This window comes from Hoplias malabaricus, chromosome 13 (assembly GCF_029633855.1).
Source record: "Hoplias malabaricus isolate fHopMal1 chromosome 13, fHopMal1.hap1, whole genome shotgun sequence".
Lineage (NCBI taxonomy): Eukaryota > Metazoa > Chordata > Actinopteri > Characiformes > Erythrinidae > Hoplias > Hoplias malabaricus.
Genome location: NC_089812.1, coordinates 34,582,557 through 34,601,126, shown reverse-complemented (window position 1 = coordinate 34,601,126; position 18,570 = coordinate 34,582,557). Strand labels below are relative to the sequence as shown.

At 42.5% G+C, this 18,570-nt stretch overlaps 1 protein-coding gene across 1 annotated transcript; it reads right to left on the bottom strand.

The window, feature by feature from the left end:
• Positions 1–5,219: 5,219 nt before the first annotated feature.
• On the bottom strand, positions 5,220–10,914 carry cbx4 (chromobox homolog 4 (Pc class homolog, Drosophila)). Its single transcript, XM_066641988.1, has 5 exons — positions 10,682–10,914; positions 10,517–10,560; positions 9,890–9,955; positions 8,464–8,530; positions 5,220–8,012 (listed from the first exon to the last, which is right to left on the bottom strand). The coding sequence occupies exons 1-5, from the start codon at positions 10,748–10,750 to the stop codon at positions 6,669–6,671; spliced, it is 1,590 nt and encodes a 529-aa protein (XP_066498085.1). The 5' UTR covers positions 10,751–10,914; the 3' UTR covers positions 5,220–6,668.
• Positions 10,915–18,570: the final 7,656 nt, after the last annotated feature.

Here is an 18,570-nt window from a genome sequence, read left to right as displayed (position 1 = left end):
GCGGGCTGCAGAGAGACTGAGGAGAGACAGATGAGATACTGGTGCCGCAGAGCAACGCGCCCGCGGTGCGTGTATAACTCAGAAAGCAACAGGTCGCAGAAGCACAAACCGGCAAACACACCAGGGAGTTATTTGTCCTACAATGGTTGAATCCGCTGTTTAGCTTGGGCTCTAGCTTTTGCTTCTCCTTGTTTACTAACGTCTGCCATTTTACGGCGAACCCCTTCAATGTCTGTCTTCAAATATCTCTCTGGCCACAAAACTGTCACATTTGTCTAAATGTCCGTGCGTTTGCTTTGGGTGTGCGTTGTTGTCTTTGGCTTTTCTGCCATGTAGCTTTAAAGGCTTAGAGAAACAAATAATACGCCTACATACGTCTCAAATCCAGCTATAGATCTCAAGCACAGTTTTATTTAAACGTAATTAGTTCTCGTCGGTACTGGAAATTTTAGTCGCTTCCGATAACAGCCATTCATCTCGTCTAATCTTGGTGTAAATTTCAGCGCACGTATATTTTTTTTGGCTTGGATTTAATCTGGGTCTGGCCCTGTGTTTTAAAATGAGTTCTCCCAAAATAGCTCTACGGTTAGGCTCCCTGACGATTATCCGCGGCCTATAGCGTCACATTTATGTACTGAATGGTGTCAAACGTTCTGTCGCACTCATACTCAGCACAGCAAACGCTAGACGCGGTTGTTAAAGAAGCGCATAGCGTACTGAAAGGAGTTACTGCTGATAAAACAATTAAACTACGATTACTATTTTATTTTTTAACAAGTGTCACGATAATTTCCTTATCACATCGTAAATCCTAAACCGCTTAACTCAGAATATAAATGTGTCTTTAAACAAATGTCGGACAGACGTTTTTTTTTATCTCTATTTACATTTCTTTATTCCCTTCAGTTCATATTTCATATTTCAGAGTTGATATTTATTCTCTCTACCCTAATAGGATATTTTAATTAAACCTGTAGTATACGACAATATAGGGTCTATAGCGCACAAATGAGCGGTCCAAATGACCGAAACATTTCCGTTGTGTCTTTTATATTTTAAAAATGAACCAATAATATTTATTTGAATAAATGATTTTAATTAGTCCACCTGTAAATTTACAACCAATTAATATTAAAGTGAAAGAAGAAAACTAAAAAGTGCAATAAAATAACAATACACGTCACAATCCTTTATAGTTTATCGTGATTATAAATATTTGCCCTCATACAGTTTAATATTTTATGTTTAATTTTTTTTTATTTCAGTAACAATGCGTTAAAAATCATTCTAAGAATCAGGCCATTTATAATCTTAAGAAATAATTTTTCCGCGTGATTAGGGTATATTATTAAATTTCATTAATGTTATTTATATAGTCAAATATCACATACATTTACTTGGCATCCATTTTTAATGAATTGAAAAAAATAGTTAAAAATGTGCCATTTTATACTTTCATTTAATTTAAACGAATTAGGAATTAAATGTAGCGAAATGAATTGGTTAGTTATGTATTGGTTTAATCACAGAAATATATACCAACAAGAACAATGCTGGGCGAGTTCGGATTAATTATAAAAGAAGAAAATTAATCGCTTATGTGTATATTAAAGTATATATGATTTACAGTAAAACCTTGGTATTTATGTACATCGTTTTTTTTTTGTTTTTTGGCTGAAATTAAATAATTCAGTTGTTTGATTCGTCTCAGTTAAACATAAAATACTACCGCATAAGGACAATTCAACCTTTAGCTGAGCATTAAACTGTATATATCATTCTTTGACTTCAGAAAAAATTGGGTGCCATTTTTCGATTGGTTTATTTGTATTTTCTTTAGTGCCACTCTTCGACTGACTGTGATCATTAAAAAAAAAATAAACAAGCTGGTACATTTAATATTTTATGTCAGAATTCGATTCATAATTGTGGAATAACGTACATATTTGTATGACCAAATGACGCAGGTGCAAAAATACCACCGTTAAAGTTAATGACTGTGAAGACTATATTATGACACCGAACCTTGTATTCATTTTTAACCGCGATAAATTCATTACTACCTTATACTCTTCACACGCAAAAAAAAAAAACACTCATAACATTTAAATGGTTATAATTTCGGCTGGATTCAAATGACCGGTTAAACGTTAAACGTTAAACGTTGTTATGCGTAAAAATCCCTAAGTTCACAAACGGACAGAAAACCTTATTAAAATGAAAGCAACACAAAGCAAATATTAGAAACGGTTCGATTTCACGGTTTCTGGGCTCGATGTTGACACACTTAGCGTGATATACATCAGCGGTGCGGTGTGGTGTTGGTTTAATTCTCCAGTTCTGCTAATGGGATAACAAACAAAGAGCCGCACTGGACAAAGAAGGTGAATAAAAGAGCCTCGGTGGTGTTAAGGCGACTGACAGGGAGACGGAACCCAGTGAATTCTAACAGCAGAACGCTGGATGCGTCTAAATTAAAAACAAATTTTCGTGTTTTATCCGGCGGTCGTATGTGGGGTTGTCCTTATTTGGTGCCGACGTTGATTGGCTTGCGCGTGTCTGCAGTGCTGCAATGGCGCCAGACACGCGCGCGGCTCTCAGTTAAGGATCCACCTAAGGAATTAAGAGGCAGTAGGTGCATTTTTTAACCTGCTAGTATCTCTACCTAGCAGATATAGTCAAGAACAACGGAAAATAAAGCAGGGACAAAATAAATAAATAAAAATAACCCGACACTAATACATACACAGGAGTCTAATATTTGCTTTTCCATTCCAATCGCAGAGCTGTGGACCGCAACTCATTTATCAGAAACGATTGGGTGGTTGGTTTTTGTTATTTGTTTCCCACATTTTTTTCTATTTCCCCCATTTTACTGAGCTTACATAAATTAGCCCACAACAATTGGGCGGAAATCTTGGTCTAATGTCAAAAACATCACTTTAACACCTCAAAATTAGCTCACGTTCATCTGACGTGTGAGGTGAAATAAAATAGCAAACGTTACGATAATTTTGTCGTGAACTCAACGCAACCGGTAGATGACAACACAACAGGCACGGCCACACAGAGTTAAACAAATGTGAATTATTCAATATTATTGGCTGTGTTACTCAAATTCCTCCGTACATACGACATAATTTTAAGTATCCGACGCATATCGATCAATTAAAACATGGACGTGTGGTAGATTGACGCTCGTAGGCTATTGCAATATTTAAACACGTCGTCCGCTTCGACGCTGAGAAAGTCATGCCCTCTGGGGTCTTCAGCTGCCTGATGTGCATTCCAGGTTAATTTAGTGCTAGACTCTGGCGTCAGTCCGCCGTGTTATTTATACAGCGCCTCTACGTGCCGTGATCTGAATAAGTGGAGGAGGAGAGAGGACAGCCATTTTCTTTTCTCCAGCTGCGGGGAAACGTTTTTCAGCCGGTTTAAATGGTCGCCCAGATGAACGTTTCGAGAACACGCGGCGGTGTTGAGGGTTTAACAGCTGTGAAAAGCACCCCGTCATGTCCCACACGTAAAAGCCACAAGGGAACATACCGTTAAAAAAAAGAAAAAAAAGAACGGGACTCGCTGAAATGGAGGTACGCTATGAGTAACCCACCAGCAGGTCCCTTCCCAAACTGTTTCGGTCTGAGGAATTCAAGTCCGTTTTTTAACAAAACGCTAAAACAAACATCGTGCTCTCACACAAGCGATTAATCGTCGAGCTTTATTATTAGCTCCAAATAAGTGGACTCCACATTTACAGCCACATCATTTCAGTCTCAGAAATGTCAGTGAGAAGCCAACTATTGAATTGCTGTCACATCAACTGCCTACGAAGCGTACACCTTCAAAAATAGGTTCTTCGAGATTCCAACTTTTATTAATAGAAGTGATACTCAAAACAATACTTCTGTCTATTATCGGTTGGTCCTACAGTAAAGACCGTGTAACACATGGTCCTTTAAACGAGCTTTTAAAATGTGTTCAGTGTCATATTTTTCTTATCAAGGAACATATTTTTAGGGGGAGCCTAAATGTGAGCTAATGTGACATGTAGTGACCCCCCCCCCTCCCTCCATTATTTATTTATTTATTTATTTATTTATTGTTTTCTACATAAGATACGCTCACGAAGTAGCGTCACTTGTTGATTTGAATCCTTCAGTTTAAAGGAAAATAAAGGGGAATAAAAACCGAGTGTCATTTCGATTTTAGTTTCGTTTATCAGTGATTTTTGCTTAACTTTGGTTATTTACTCGTTTTGATTTCTAGCACAAAGCCTACGAGCAAGGCCTTTAGTTCACTCTAGTTAGTCTCATCAACTAAAGGAGAGCTGAACGGGTTAATATATGAAAACCATTTCGAGGTTTGTCTTTGTTTAAAGTCAGTAGCAGTCCCTCCACTGAGGTTTGCACTCAATAACAATTCAGAAACAGAAAAAGAAAAACTCTTGTTGTCGTGTCACGATTATTTTTCTGAGGTATGTTTCACTACGTGGAGTAAGATTTACACCAGTAAGGAAGGTTAAAGCCTGTAGATTATAAGGAGCACATTGACATGCTCCGTGGCCTGGTAGGAACTCGGCTCTACAGCAAAAAAGAAGAGACAGGAAAAACGGCAGGGTGGTATAACGTGTTGGAACATATGTTCACCATTACCCTGCAATTAAACATTAAGTGCTGATGTTTTGAATGTACAGTGCATTGCCACATGTGGATGACATGTGAAGTGTTTGTGCAGAGGGTATTACATTACAGACTCTGAAGTGAGCTGCTCTCGAAAACCTGCAATGAACACAGTGATCTTAACACTCTGCTTAGCATTCGCCAATCAAGTTCTGTGTAGACATAAGAGCTGCCGTTCCTTTAGGTCCTGGAGGAGCTAAATAAATAGCTAGCGTTCATTCAGGGCACCAGGCTGCTGCCATTACTTCAGAGGGTCTCATCTTTGGGTTATCACGCTTGTGAAGTCGTGTTTGAGTGTGTTTGACGTGAATGATAAGCGGTCGAGGTGTAGTTATTTAGGTAAACAGAGTGAGCAATTCTAGCGTGACTCATACAGTCAAAATGTAAAGGTGAGGTCACATCACACCCTGAACAACACATTTCATGAGATGGGTTTCTCTTATGGATTATTCAGATCAGACTGCAACAGATATTGGCCTTAAGCTTCAAAGACAGCTGTTTAAATAACGACCAAATACAAATTCAGAAAATTAATCCTTTATTTCAATGCCCTTATAAGGAGGACTGTTTTTTTGTTGTTGTTGTTTTGGATAGTTCCAGTAGTAACAGGTGCATTTGGGGACATTTCTGAAATGAACAATCATGACATACATGCAGAAAATATCTTGATCTCAGGCACGTACATATTAAGACGTAAAAAACTAGACTGCTGTCTGAATTTGCTGATTTAACGGTTCTGCCCTGTGAAGTGACATATAAACGTTTGTCGTTTGTGATTATTATCGTGGGCTTATACAAACACATGTTCACGGTTTTTTGGTTTTATCATAAACGCGTTTTGACAGAAGTAGGGTGTTATTAAGCTGTGCTTTGAGAAATACAATTATGGGGAACGGAAGTTACAAATCTGTCACGAATGGTCAAATTACGAACAAGGCCCGGTGTAGCACCGTCACAGGCACCACAAAAAACTCTCACACATACTGTCTGGCTATGGTATTAAGATTGTACGACTACAAGAAGCTTGATAAAATATCGGTAACATATAACACCACCCTGTACTCTGTACGTTGTGGCCGTTAACGGCAAATTTTGGGACTACATAATGGAATCAAATAAGTAAAACACTTAAGCAGCAGTTTACAGTAGCCTGTGCTGCATTGTCTAAAACACACTGATTGGTCGCACCTTTCCGTTAGCATGTCATGCTAGGTTAACTGGTTTTAAATCTAGCATAACAATACGCAGTCTAAAGACTGGGATATGAAGAGACAATGACTCGAAAACAGGCTCAGTCTTAATTGGTATGTCATGATGATACAGAAGTGTACTCCTGAGACATGTGATGGTATAAAAACAAGTTAATCAGCATTAAACATCACCACAGAATGAAAATGGAATCCACCCTGTTGATCCTATTTAAACCAGCCTTCTTCATTTCAGAGGACAAAGTGCAGCTTACAACTTGGATTAGTAAAGATACTACACTCCAGCTCAAAAACGCCTTGGAGGCTGTTACATCCTGCAGTTTTGTGCTATATATTTGCTAATGGAATGGAAATGTGTAGCCCAGACTGATCTGCCTGTTCACATGGAAGGCCATGCATTTGCACTGATGAAAGCAGAACAACTTCACAGAGACTCTTAATTTGGAAGTCTGCCCTTTGAGTTACTGATATCTTCGGTCATTTTCATTGCTTGTGCAACTTCTAGGCGGAAAGTAAGTGCTTTTTCATTGAAGCTTTATCAAAATCTTAAGCTAATTTCTTCTCTGCTACTGATTTGCCCGCGAGTAGGTGCTGTACGTGTCGTTAAATTTCCAAACATTTTTTTACGCTGTGCATGTATAGACCTTCAAATATACCAAAAGAAATTAAAAACTACACTGTAAAGAAAAAATATCTTTCATTTCTGTACATTTCTTTAACATATATACAGACATCGTAATTTACATATCTACACGTCCTTGTTGGAGTCAATGGGAGGGGATTATATTGAGACATACTCCTTAAAGGTCACAGTTAAACAGTTTGTGGTGACGTCCGTGATGATGATGTTCCCCGTAAATGGCTTAAAATGGGTGACCGGTTCTTCCGATTTTTTGGAAGCCTCCGGAGCGTCCTTCAGCGTAACGTGGGGTTCTGCAGGTGGTTCTGTTTGCGTTTTAGTCCTTCCACAGCTCAGGTCAATAGGTTCTTCAGGAACGGCGTGAGTAAAGTCATAACTATAGCTCCTGCTGGTGTTTCGGCCCGAAAAATGGAGGTCTATGGGTTCCCTCTGAGGGGATGAGAAACCAGGATTAGGAGCGCTGATACTCCTGGAGCTGAGGAACCTTTTACATTCACCGCCACCCTCATGACACTCTGACAGATTGCGTTTACGATGACTGAGCTGGTGACTGGTGGATTCTTTCTGAGATGGAGCATCTGTCTCAGTTGATATGGGTGGAGTGTTAGGTTTGGTGGTCAGCTGCAAAGGCTCATCACTGGATAAATCAATAGTACCCACGTTCTTTTCTGATTTCCCTTCCACTTCTATAACAGCTTTCGCTTTTGAGAGCTCAAACTTTTTGTGAGGCACTTTGTGAACATGTGAACCGGTAGCAGAGTTTCTGCTGACACAGCTGTCTTTAAGAGCATCTTTCTCCAGACCTGATGGAACTGTTATAACATTGCCTGCCATTCCATTAACAGGCTCCTCGGTCTTTTGCAGTTTCTCTATTCCAGACGAATCCGTGCTTTTCCCTTTGGACGGCTGAACGCCGTTGTCCATGTACTTGCTCATGACAATAACAATTCTGCCATTTTTGTTTTTATTCCTGATGATCTTCATCTTACTGCTGATGCCGTTGGGAACCGAGGGCTCCTTTGAGCTGGTCTTAACTGCCAACTCTTCCTTGTTAGCCGTAGCAGGTAGCTGTTTATGCTCCACGGCCAAATCGTTCACTTTATTTAAGCAGTCGGTCTCCTTCTCACATGTCCATTTCTGTTGCAAGGCTGGAGGGAGGTTCCATTCTTTAATGGAGGGGTCATGACCTTTGATCTCCCTAGGCTTTGTGAGTTGCTGGTCATACATCTTCGGGTCTGGCTGATAGTGATGGTGCTTTTTGCTGTTAAGCTGGTAGAAGTGTTTCTTTTTGCCATTTATGTGTGGTTCTGCTGGTATCTCCTTGCTGCTGGGCTGGTACTGGTGGTGTTTTTTGCTGTTGAGCTGGTAATGCTGAGGCTGAGACCGGTACATTTGAAGCGAGTCGGTTTTGAGCTGGTTTTCGTCATCCAGTGATGTTTCCTGGAGACCAGCAAGGATGGTGGACCTCCGCGCAAACGCAGGTAGCTGGAATACAGACGGTAAACGTTAACACAGAGACTAGCTGGTGCAGTTTTGCTTTCAAATTTACCATTCACCTGGCTTTACACCAGAGAAAACCAAAGGTTATACAGTCTTGTTTATCTATATATTCTAGCAACCCTGACAAAGATGCATTGTAAGTGTTAGCTGTGCAACAGTAGTTATATATTAGGTATCCATCACACTATCATTTATCTTCTGGCAGCTCAGGACATTTGGACAGATCCAGACAGAGTGGAGCCTTCTGTAAACAGAACGACCCATTCCTTATAGAGCACAACAATCTGCTTTACTGATGGAGATCTAAGTAAGTACTGATGGAACCGTATCTAAGTAAAAAATAAAGAATGGATTCTGCAAACGTGTAACTGACTCATCAGTTTTACAGTAAATGTGTAACAATAAAAGTAACATCCGTTAATGTGGTTGTGCTCACCTGGATAAGGAGGTGTTTGGGTTTAGGACCTCTCTTGCGATACCCCATCTGCTGCTCTTGTCTCTCTCTAAAATCAAACACAAAATATCATCGTGAACAATAGCACTATATACCCTCCATCTCCTTTACAACACCAATGTAATCAAAGTGAAGCTGCCATGTATTTTAAAGGGGAAACTATCGTCCAAACTTCAGGACCCATGCCTTGCCGACATCATTGAAAACTACATTAAAATGGTTGTTCATTGTTAATTCACCTGACATCGTGAACACCAATGTGAGCTGAACTCGGACCGAAGATTCCTAACGTTCTTGTGTTGTGTACAAACTACTTCTGCCTTATCATCATCATAACTACATTCCTGAAAAACAAGCAAAGCCACCTCATTCCCCTATCTCCTTACTATCTTTCAACACAAATTATTGTTATAACTCTGTCTACTAATGATGCACAACTGAACTCAACCAGTGCAATTTGAATAATCCAATGCGGAACCAAAGCACAAACAAAATATTTCGTCCAATTCCTGATCGTTATCGGATCTAATGCAAAACATAGCAGGCTATGGCCATAAGGAACTGTCATATGAGTGACGGATGTTGCATGAAAACAGGTGTCAAGCCATGTTTACATTTACATTTACATTTATGCATTTGGCAGACGCTTTTATCCAAAGCGACTTACAAAAGAGGAGCTAACATTCGAACTACAGCACAAATTATGCAAAATACCTTACATTAAGTGCAGTATGCCAGGAAGTAATAAGTGCATTATTAAGAAAGACATTCAGTGCAAAAGATACTCTCGGAAGAGGGATGTAACATGTGCCTTTGATACAAGGCTCTTTGAAAGTTATTGACTCTTGACGGTGGCTTGTTCCCACTTTAGAAATAAACTATTTCAAGAGTTTTAATTTGTACCTGAGCTCAGCTGTATCCCACAGCATGTGTTGGCAGTTGCACCAATAAACAGAGTCTTAGGACAGTGCTTATAAATCAGCATCCTTTCCTAATGGACAGACATCAAGGGCATCCTTGATATTAAAGAAACCTGTTGGGAGCTGATGTAGTCTTCGTGTTATCTAGTATAATTCATTCATCTCCAATTTTCAAGCCAACGTCCTCAGTAATGGTACACATTACGTTTCACATACGTTACAACACCCTCTCCCGTAGGCGGCAAGGAAACGTCACACTGCATCGTTATTCCATTTCGTAGTGGAATACTATTAGCAGTGGACTGTTTTGTATATAAACAATGTGAGCGTGCTAGGGACGGCGAGCATCAAAAGAGGCTTTGTGGTCGTCAGGCCTTTGCCAACGGGGCTGCAATCAATCTTTAGCTCCACAGCGAGAGCAGAGGCCCCTCCTCCCAGCACCATATAAGGACATTAGCTCAAGTTCAGCTATTCGCTTTCAGGCTCACCTGTTTTGGAAAGCGACGAGAAGACGAGGGTCAAGGATGTTCTCCTCCGGTTCCCATGTGTTATATCTGTAAAATGGAGACGAAGTGGGTCAACGTTTAAAGGAGAGAAGCAAATATAAAACTCCTCAACGTGTCCGTGCACATACAGTTACACATGAGCCCGGGTGGTGTCAACAATGCGTCGGAAAAGCCTGCTAAACGCAGATGAAAAAATGCTCGCGCGGTTCCGAAAAACAACGAACCAAAAAATACACTAGAAAACTTGGTCACGAGGGGAATGTCTTTTCTCGCACGCTTTTGCAAAACAGTGCACTATTTGGTGTAGTCGACGGCGGTGGCCATTTTAACAGCACTGTACTTTCAAGTGGATCCGCCAAGCTATGCAGAAATAATTAAAATCGGATAACATGGCAGAACGCCCCCCCCCACCACCTCTTTTCGCTCGCATAAATTAGTGATGGAATCCGTACGAGGCTCCATCTGAAGCACACAAACAGCCACAGCTAACCCTTTCCACACACACGTACGTGCACAGCTAACACATTCAACACACTGCTACACTTTCCAATAAAACTGACTTTGAACCGCTGCCTGCGTTCCGTGCGGATACGAAAAAAGGGGACTTACTTTGGAGACCACCCTCTCCACTTCACCAGATACTCGACTCTGCCCTGGAAGAAAACGTGCAACATTGTAACATTCGCCGTGAGTTGTAGGGGCATTACAAAACATCACACGCACAACTGCAAAACTGCACACGCACACATCCCTCCGGTTCTAGTTGTTGACTACCTTGCGCACGCGCTTCTTCTCGATGCCCTCCACCGCGAAGACGTGCTCTCCGACGGCAGGTAGATCCATTCTCGCTCGCTACGAGGCAATCTCACGCGTTTATTAAGAGGGCGACCGAATTCCGGCGACTTCCACAGCTGCCGTGGCTTAGACTCGTTCGTTTCCCCACCCTTCTCTCTTTCCCTCTCTTTTCTCTCTCTCTCTCCCTCTGACCCTTGCTTGTATTCCGTTGCTCGTTAGCAGTAGGCAGTGAAGCTCTCTCTCTCTCTCTCTCTCTCTCTCTCTCTCTCTCTCTCTCTCTCTCTGTGCTGCTGCTGCTGCCTCCTGCCTCGGAAAAGAGTTCCTACCATAGCCAGGCAGGCTGGTGACGTCAGCACGAGGAGGGGGGGATATACTAATCCCATGAGTGCAGAGAGGAGACGAGCTGCCGTGGGTAGCTCCATGGCAAAATATTCTTGTGTTGCTGTTGAAATATATTCTGCATCTCCCCCAAATGTCCAAACATCATTCAGACGTTTCATAAAATTGACGAAATCAGCTGCATCACTCGGGCACAAATAACAACCTGGTTTTTGTTTTCCACCAAACCTCTGAAACGACCTGAGTGCAGAGGAAATAACCTGCTGCGAAGAGCTCAATGCCTATTATTTTTTTTCTATCGCTGCAACAATACAACCTCTGTTCCCCAAACTGTGTCTACAGATAAACAGTTGACTTTGGTGATCGAATCAGCTGCACAAATCAACCCTGCGTCTTCTGCAACTTTCTAACACTTCACTCCATTTCTCTGAGATCAGGAATGGCTGAGGGAATTAGAAAAATAAAATACAAACGCTTTAGCGCATCGTAAAACCCGTGGAGTGACGTCTATGGCTGGGTTTGTCGTTTAATAATATTACAGATGTGTTCATTTGGGTCTTACACTGAGAGATTGGCAATTTTTGCCAAGTCATGCTTCGTGCACTTACGCATTTATCAGTCTGTTGACGGCTAATGGTCCATTACGGTATAAAAAGAGGTTTTTAAATGAACCATTCCCTTTAAATATAACTGGCAGGGACGTGCTGTGCAAAATTAGGTCCAAAATATACAGGGGGCTCAAGTTTTCATCTCAGAATGGTAACTGCTGCATGACAGAGGCTCTATGATCAGTGGCTTGTTTGGTTCAGTACCAAATGATCATTAGTAATAATCGAGCTCACACACCGTATGAACATTACTATTCTGCAAACGATCTTTAATCTCAGAAGTTCGTTTTTTTTAATTTGGCGCGGCAAAAAGCCCCGTTATTGGTACCAGTGAAATGTAGGTCAGAGAATTCCTTTGCTGTACTGACTCCGTTCCCCCCGGAGCCTCCCAAATCCAGTTTTAACATCGGCAGACCACACCAGGGCCGCTGACTTAACACTCGACGATCAATTACGCTACAGAGCTGCGTAGAAATGCATTGATTTTTCATACAGTGAATTAGCATAGATACAAAATCTCAGAGAATTGGCTGCTTTAAAACGCACCAACCGAGCTGTGCGACGCTTTACAGCGTTGACAGTGACGTTAAAACGCAACTACGGTATGTTCTGCCCCTTTATTTTGTGTAAAAACCATTTACGGAAACGATTAATTTGAAGTAATGACAGCGGGCAATGAAAAAAATTTAGCAGCTGAAGGGTTAAAGTGGAGCTCGAGGCGACAACGGCCAACCTATGGCAGCGCGAGCACGCGATAGCGCTACCCTTCCTTATATGGTCATGAAAAAGAACTGGCGAAATATCCCCATTACTGGCGGTTAAAAAGCGCAGGTTTCTCATCCAAACCGCGAAATATGTCGAATTAACCTCACATTCGTGATAGTAGAGGGCTTACACACGTGACGGGATAGATCCCCGTCTCATTTTCGTGTGCCTTCACATTTGGTGGAGAAGTGAATACGCCCTGCTGCCATGGAGGCGAACAAAAAAAGCGGCACGAAAAATGTACGACGGGTTCCGTCGAAGCCACTGATGTTACACATTTACAGCTAAAATGAAACGCGACGTTTGTGGAGACGTTCTGCTCGGCGTGGCGTGTGAATGGTGAACAAACGCTTTCAGCAGACGCGTATCCTCAACTATGCATTATCTACTCAGCGACGGGAGCTGCAATATATTTCAGGGCTTGAGACACACACCCACAGAGCAGCTTAATGGAAAATAACCGAAAGCCAAACAAAACCTTGTCTTTGTTTTGACCTTGATGTCTTGGCTCAAGGTTAAATAGGCAGCGTTGAGGGGAATATGTGCTACGACTGAGGAATTCGTGTTGTCAGACCCTTACGTTTTCATAATTTCTTGCATGACCATTCTTTCCAATTTTATACTCAAACGACAGAGCTTCCAAAAATGATTAGGTGTTCCATGTTAGCCTTAATTTCTGTGGGGTTTCCTTGCTTTATAAGTTACAATATAGGAATGTAATTCATAATTCATCGTACGTCAGTCGTGCTCGAGTTCACATTTATCTGTAGGGAATTAAGAGGTAAAATGAGTCATACTTTTTACCGTAGCCCTCACTGATAGGGCAAGATGTTAGGAAATCAAATCCTACCCATAAAATAATTTATCAGACTTGAGCAACGTTTTTTTTTTTTTTGGCAGTGCACTAGATTACCAAGGACCTCACTGTAAACAGCAATCAGGATTTTAATAACCATGCAGGCATAAAGCCACGGATCTTACTGGTACAATGAAACTGTCCATGACTACATTTCTAACTACGCTCCCCCATAGAACTGTCCAGATTTCCTTTTTCTTGGAGACTCTCCAACAGCACCCTGCCAGTCGTTCATAAGAACCTGTGTTGACCATGATTATCCGTGCCTGGTACAAACAGGCTTTTGTGCTTGTATCAGTCCGCCTTCCCTTTTAGATGTACTCCAACCCTATCCTTAACTCTTATGAAACAATCTGCAAAATTGCTCTCCAATCAGCAGCAGACTTTGTCTGACCTCGAGTAAGGGACCACTCAAGGAGATCTTAAACTGTAACCTTTGCACAGCGTCTCCAAGTATGGACTCTCACAGGCTCTTTCACACAAAACAGGACTCTGCTCATTGAGTGCCTGGCACCAGAGTGCCAAAGAAAGAAAGGGAGAGAGAGAGAGAAGCTTCCATTGCCCAGCCAAGCGTCACATTTATCCTACCATAAAGGGATAAAGAAGAGGATTGGTTGAGAGCTGGAGGGGTATTAGGAGAAAATGTTAAGAGGGGCCTGCAGCGATTCTAACTCAGCTTGGTGGGAGGTCATTATGTCCCAGCCACCTAACAGACAGATATCAAAACTGCACATGATGTGAAAGAGGCTTTATTTTAAAGAAGTGTTACTCAGTTATAGCCTTTTATTCGGCCTTGGTGAACTTGGAGAAACGTGGTTTTACTTCGGCTTGGTGGAGACAATCCATGACCCTGAATTTATGAATACACTGTTTTTTTTTCTCAACAAATGTACGTTTTTATGCATTTTGGCTTTAATCTTCAATTTAAAAATATATATATATTTTTAACAGATTCTTTTTACAGCTGAAATTCATGTTAAATATAATCCTCAATTTTCTACGAACCAATGTAATATCGGTCCTTCACGTGTCTGGAGTTAATGAGGTTCCACCCTCGCTCGTATAATCTGCGTAGCTTCAGTCGATGCAATATTTTGGGTGCAATTAAAGCAGATTCTCCCACTGTCAATGTCATTATCAAGCTGGTGACAGTGGCTGCTCAGAAAACAGGACCTTCCAGTACCACCACATGCTGCTCTGCTAGCCCCCACTCCTCCACCAACCCTTCCCTAGAGCAGGGGAGGGGGTTGGGGATAGTTGAACAAGGGGGAGGGGGTCTGCCACAGACAGCGCAGCTCCCCGGGGTGCGGAGGGATCCTTCAGGATTGCAGCAGAGAACCCATCGATACAAAATTGAGCACTGGCTCAGGCATTTTCCTGTGCATTTCATTGTCTCAGTACCACAGTGCTCCAGCGCATGACAAAAACAGCGAGAACAATGGTGCCGTGCTTGCGTTGGGCCGCCGAGGCCTTTGAACGTTCCAACAAAAACATCGTCCACGTTTCAATGGCACAGTGTTCGGATTCCGAGGTTGGTACAGGACTCGCATTAAAGGCATCTCTCCTGCATCCTCTGTTTTTCCTCCAGCTCTTCATCCACTGACTCCAATGTCATGCAAATACAGAGTGGCACAAACCCCTCCAACTGAGCGGCACAATCTCTTGTCTTTTCCTTCCTCAATGGCATCTCTGGGGAGAGCTTATTTGCCTGTTTTAATTGCATTTTAATTCACACTTGCCCATCAGCGGAGAGCGAGGCCACCCTCCCTCCTTTGCCCAGACATGACAACAGACTACCAGCTCCTTCCTGCCAAAGATTCACAATTCATACCACAACCTTGAGCTACAATCGCTTCGTATGAAACGAGCACAGTTTAGGCCCCGTTTAACCAAGGTTGCTCCCAGTTCACAAACAATAAAGCAGGCGGTGGATACTAGGGCCGGAGAGGTCGAGGGAGTGTGCAGGATGATACAGATGGAGGGAGCAGCTCTCAATCAGGAACTAACAAGAGGGAACGGGGAATGCGGCAAATTCAAGAAGACAACTTTAATGTGTCGGCCTATCTATATGGAAATTTTGAAGCGCGGGAATCCTCCCCGCTGCTTCTGGGGAATATGAGTGCTAACACTGGAGGGGAAGCAGTATGTGCTTGAAACCAAGATTTCAAAGATAATGCAGGGTGTCTTATTTTAGATGAAAGAACTGTGTCGACTGGGGATTGGTATTAAATCTGGAAATGATAGAGTGCGAGAAGAATGCTTGCTGTTGTTTTTTTTCTGTCTACAAATGGAAAACAATCACTTAAAAACAGCGAACTGCTGTATTTAGAGATCAAAAGGCAATCCTGTTCTTTCATGCTTTGTGTCTCTACTTGATACCCACACCGTTATACACATAATGGGGGCACAGGAACAACAATAGCTCGTACATGCAACACGAAATATAGGGACTGCTTTTGTAGCAGGCATTTGCAGCCTGTTGGCTGGTGCTAAATCCTGTCCCTCATCTCTTGAAGTATCTACCATGCATGCAGCGACGCATTTAGGCCGCATTAGCTGACGGCATTCCTTTGGTACTGATTTGTCAGCAAGTATCAAAACAGGCTACAGAGAATTAACTACGGCTCAGCCCTGATCATGTGCTCCTATCTTTCCATGTTGAAAGTTTACATTGGTCAACTGTTCTCTGTACATCAATGAACCTGCAGGGTCATGGTAGGAATAAGAGTCTTTATTTTCCTACTTTTGTTTCAGCTTTGTGTGATTCTAATTAAGCTTCTGAAACCTACAATGAACTTGAGAGTTCTCTTCAGGTACATGGTTCTCAGCTCTTGGAAAAAAAAGTCTTTTGGTAGAGGACTTTAATATTATTATCATTCATTATCTGTAACCCTTATCCAGTTCAGGGTCGCAGTGGGTCCAGAGCCTACCTGGAATCATTGGGCGCAAGGCAGGAATACACCCTGGAGGGGGCGCCAGTCCTTCACAGGGCAACACACACATTCACTCACACTTATGGACACTTTTGAGTCGACAATCCACCTACCCACGTGTGTTTTTGGACCGTGGGAGGAAACCGGAGCACCCGGAGGAAACCCACACAGACACAGGGAGAACACACCACACTCCTCACAGACAGTCACCCGGAGGAAACCCACGCAGACACAGGGAGAAAACACACCACACTCCTCACAGACAGTCACCCGGAGGAAACCCACCCAGACACAGGGAGAAAACACACCACACTCCTCACAGACAGTCACCCGGAGGAAACCCACGCAGACACAGAGAGAACACACCACACTCCTCACAGACAGTCACCCGGAGGAAACCCACGCAGACACAGGGAGAACACACCGCACTCCTCACAGACAGTCACCCGGAGGAAACCCACGCAGACACAGGGAGAAAACACACCACACTCCTCACAGACAGTCACCCGGAAGAAACCCACGCAGACACAGGGAGAACACACCACACTCCTCACAGACAGTCACCCGGAGGAAACCCACGCAGACACAGAGAGAACACACCACACTCCTCACAGACAGTCACCCGGAGGAAACCCACGCAGACACAGGGAGAAAACACACCACACTCCTCACAGACAGTCACCCGGAAGAAACCCACGCAGACACAGAGAGAACACACCACACTCCTCACAGACAGTCACCCGGAGGAAACCCACGCAGACACAGGGAGAACACACCACACTCCTCACAGACAGTCACCCGGAGGAAACCCACGCAGACACAGAGAGAACACACCACACTCCTCACAGACAGTCACCCGGACTGAGACTCGAACCCAGAACCTCCAGGTCCCTGAAGCTGTGCTTATATTATTATGTAAATATTAATTTAAAGATTTCATTCATATTCTTTATGGCACTTGATGGTGTGCTTCTATGGATTGTGGCCCAAAGTTTCAGATGGTGCTCCTGAGTTCATCGATCCGTACACACACAGACTCTCAGAAACCTAATCCTTTATTTTCGACACTGACACTGATTCAAAAAAGAAAAACATGATTGATGTATTCACCGTAGCGTTATGCACCAGCCCCTGAACAAAGCTCACTGCATCAAAGAAGACACACACTATGTTTGCAGTCATATGGTTTTTGATGAAGTGGAACAGAGCTGAGTAGATTGTTAGTTTTGTGAAATGTGAAAGCGGTGGATAAAATCACATTAGGTAACCTGTCATGTGTTACAGTGAGCATCTAATCTTCTATGGCATAATTCCTTCTGAATGTATTGCGCATGCCAGCGGCTGATGGTTATTTAAGAGGAAGGTTATGGATTTTTTCCTCCCATTGAACTTAATGGTAAATCAATAAAGCAGTCTATAGAAAGCTGGCTCTGACACAGAGCCCAAAACTGGAACTGGAACAAACCTCCATGTCAGTCTGGTATTCAGTAGCAGTCTGTCGTCTTCATACAGTAGAGAATTCCCTGAACTAAGGCTACGTGGGGGGATCGGGCGTCCACACACTCACATAAATCAGCGTGTGACTGATGGAGGGAACAGACTTGCAACTCTGTCCCAGGACGAATGTCTCCAGTATCTCGGAGAGGCTTGGGTGGAGGTGTTTTGGTTGGCTCAGTGTGTGTGTGTGTATGTGCAAGAGCATTTCTTTCCCATGACGAATGCCTTCTGTCAGCAGTCCTTTGACATCAGGTTCCGGTAGCTAGATTTCCACTGCTCTGAGCCGACAGAGACAACTGATAATCAAACCTAATTTATGGATTCGCAAGGATTTTCCAATTCTCAGGAAGTGGAGGTAACAGAGTGGGAAGTGGTGCTGACATTTTCTCTCTCACACACACACACTAATTACATTGTAATTAATTATTAATTATTGTAATTAGTTATGTATTAAAGTAAATGGTTTCATATGTATTTTAAATATATGTTAAAGCTCAGAGGTTATATTTAATATTTGTGTCATGGGGATTATATATTTGTAGTTCCTTGTATATAATACTTTCTCCTATGTATAAAAAGCTCTATAATTACCGACATGTGATGATGGATCTAAGCTTAGTTTAAATGTTAGCAACAAAAAAGCAGCATTTTCTGATTTCTTACGTAGTCACTACATCCTGAAAATTTACACACACCCAAATGAGTAAATATCCACACACACACACATGCACACACACACACACGCTCACACATGCACGCACACACTCACACACACACACACGCGCACACACACATTCACACATGCACACACACACACTCACATAGTCACACACACACACATGCACACTCACACGCGCACACACACACACT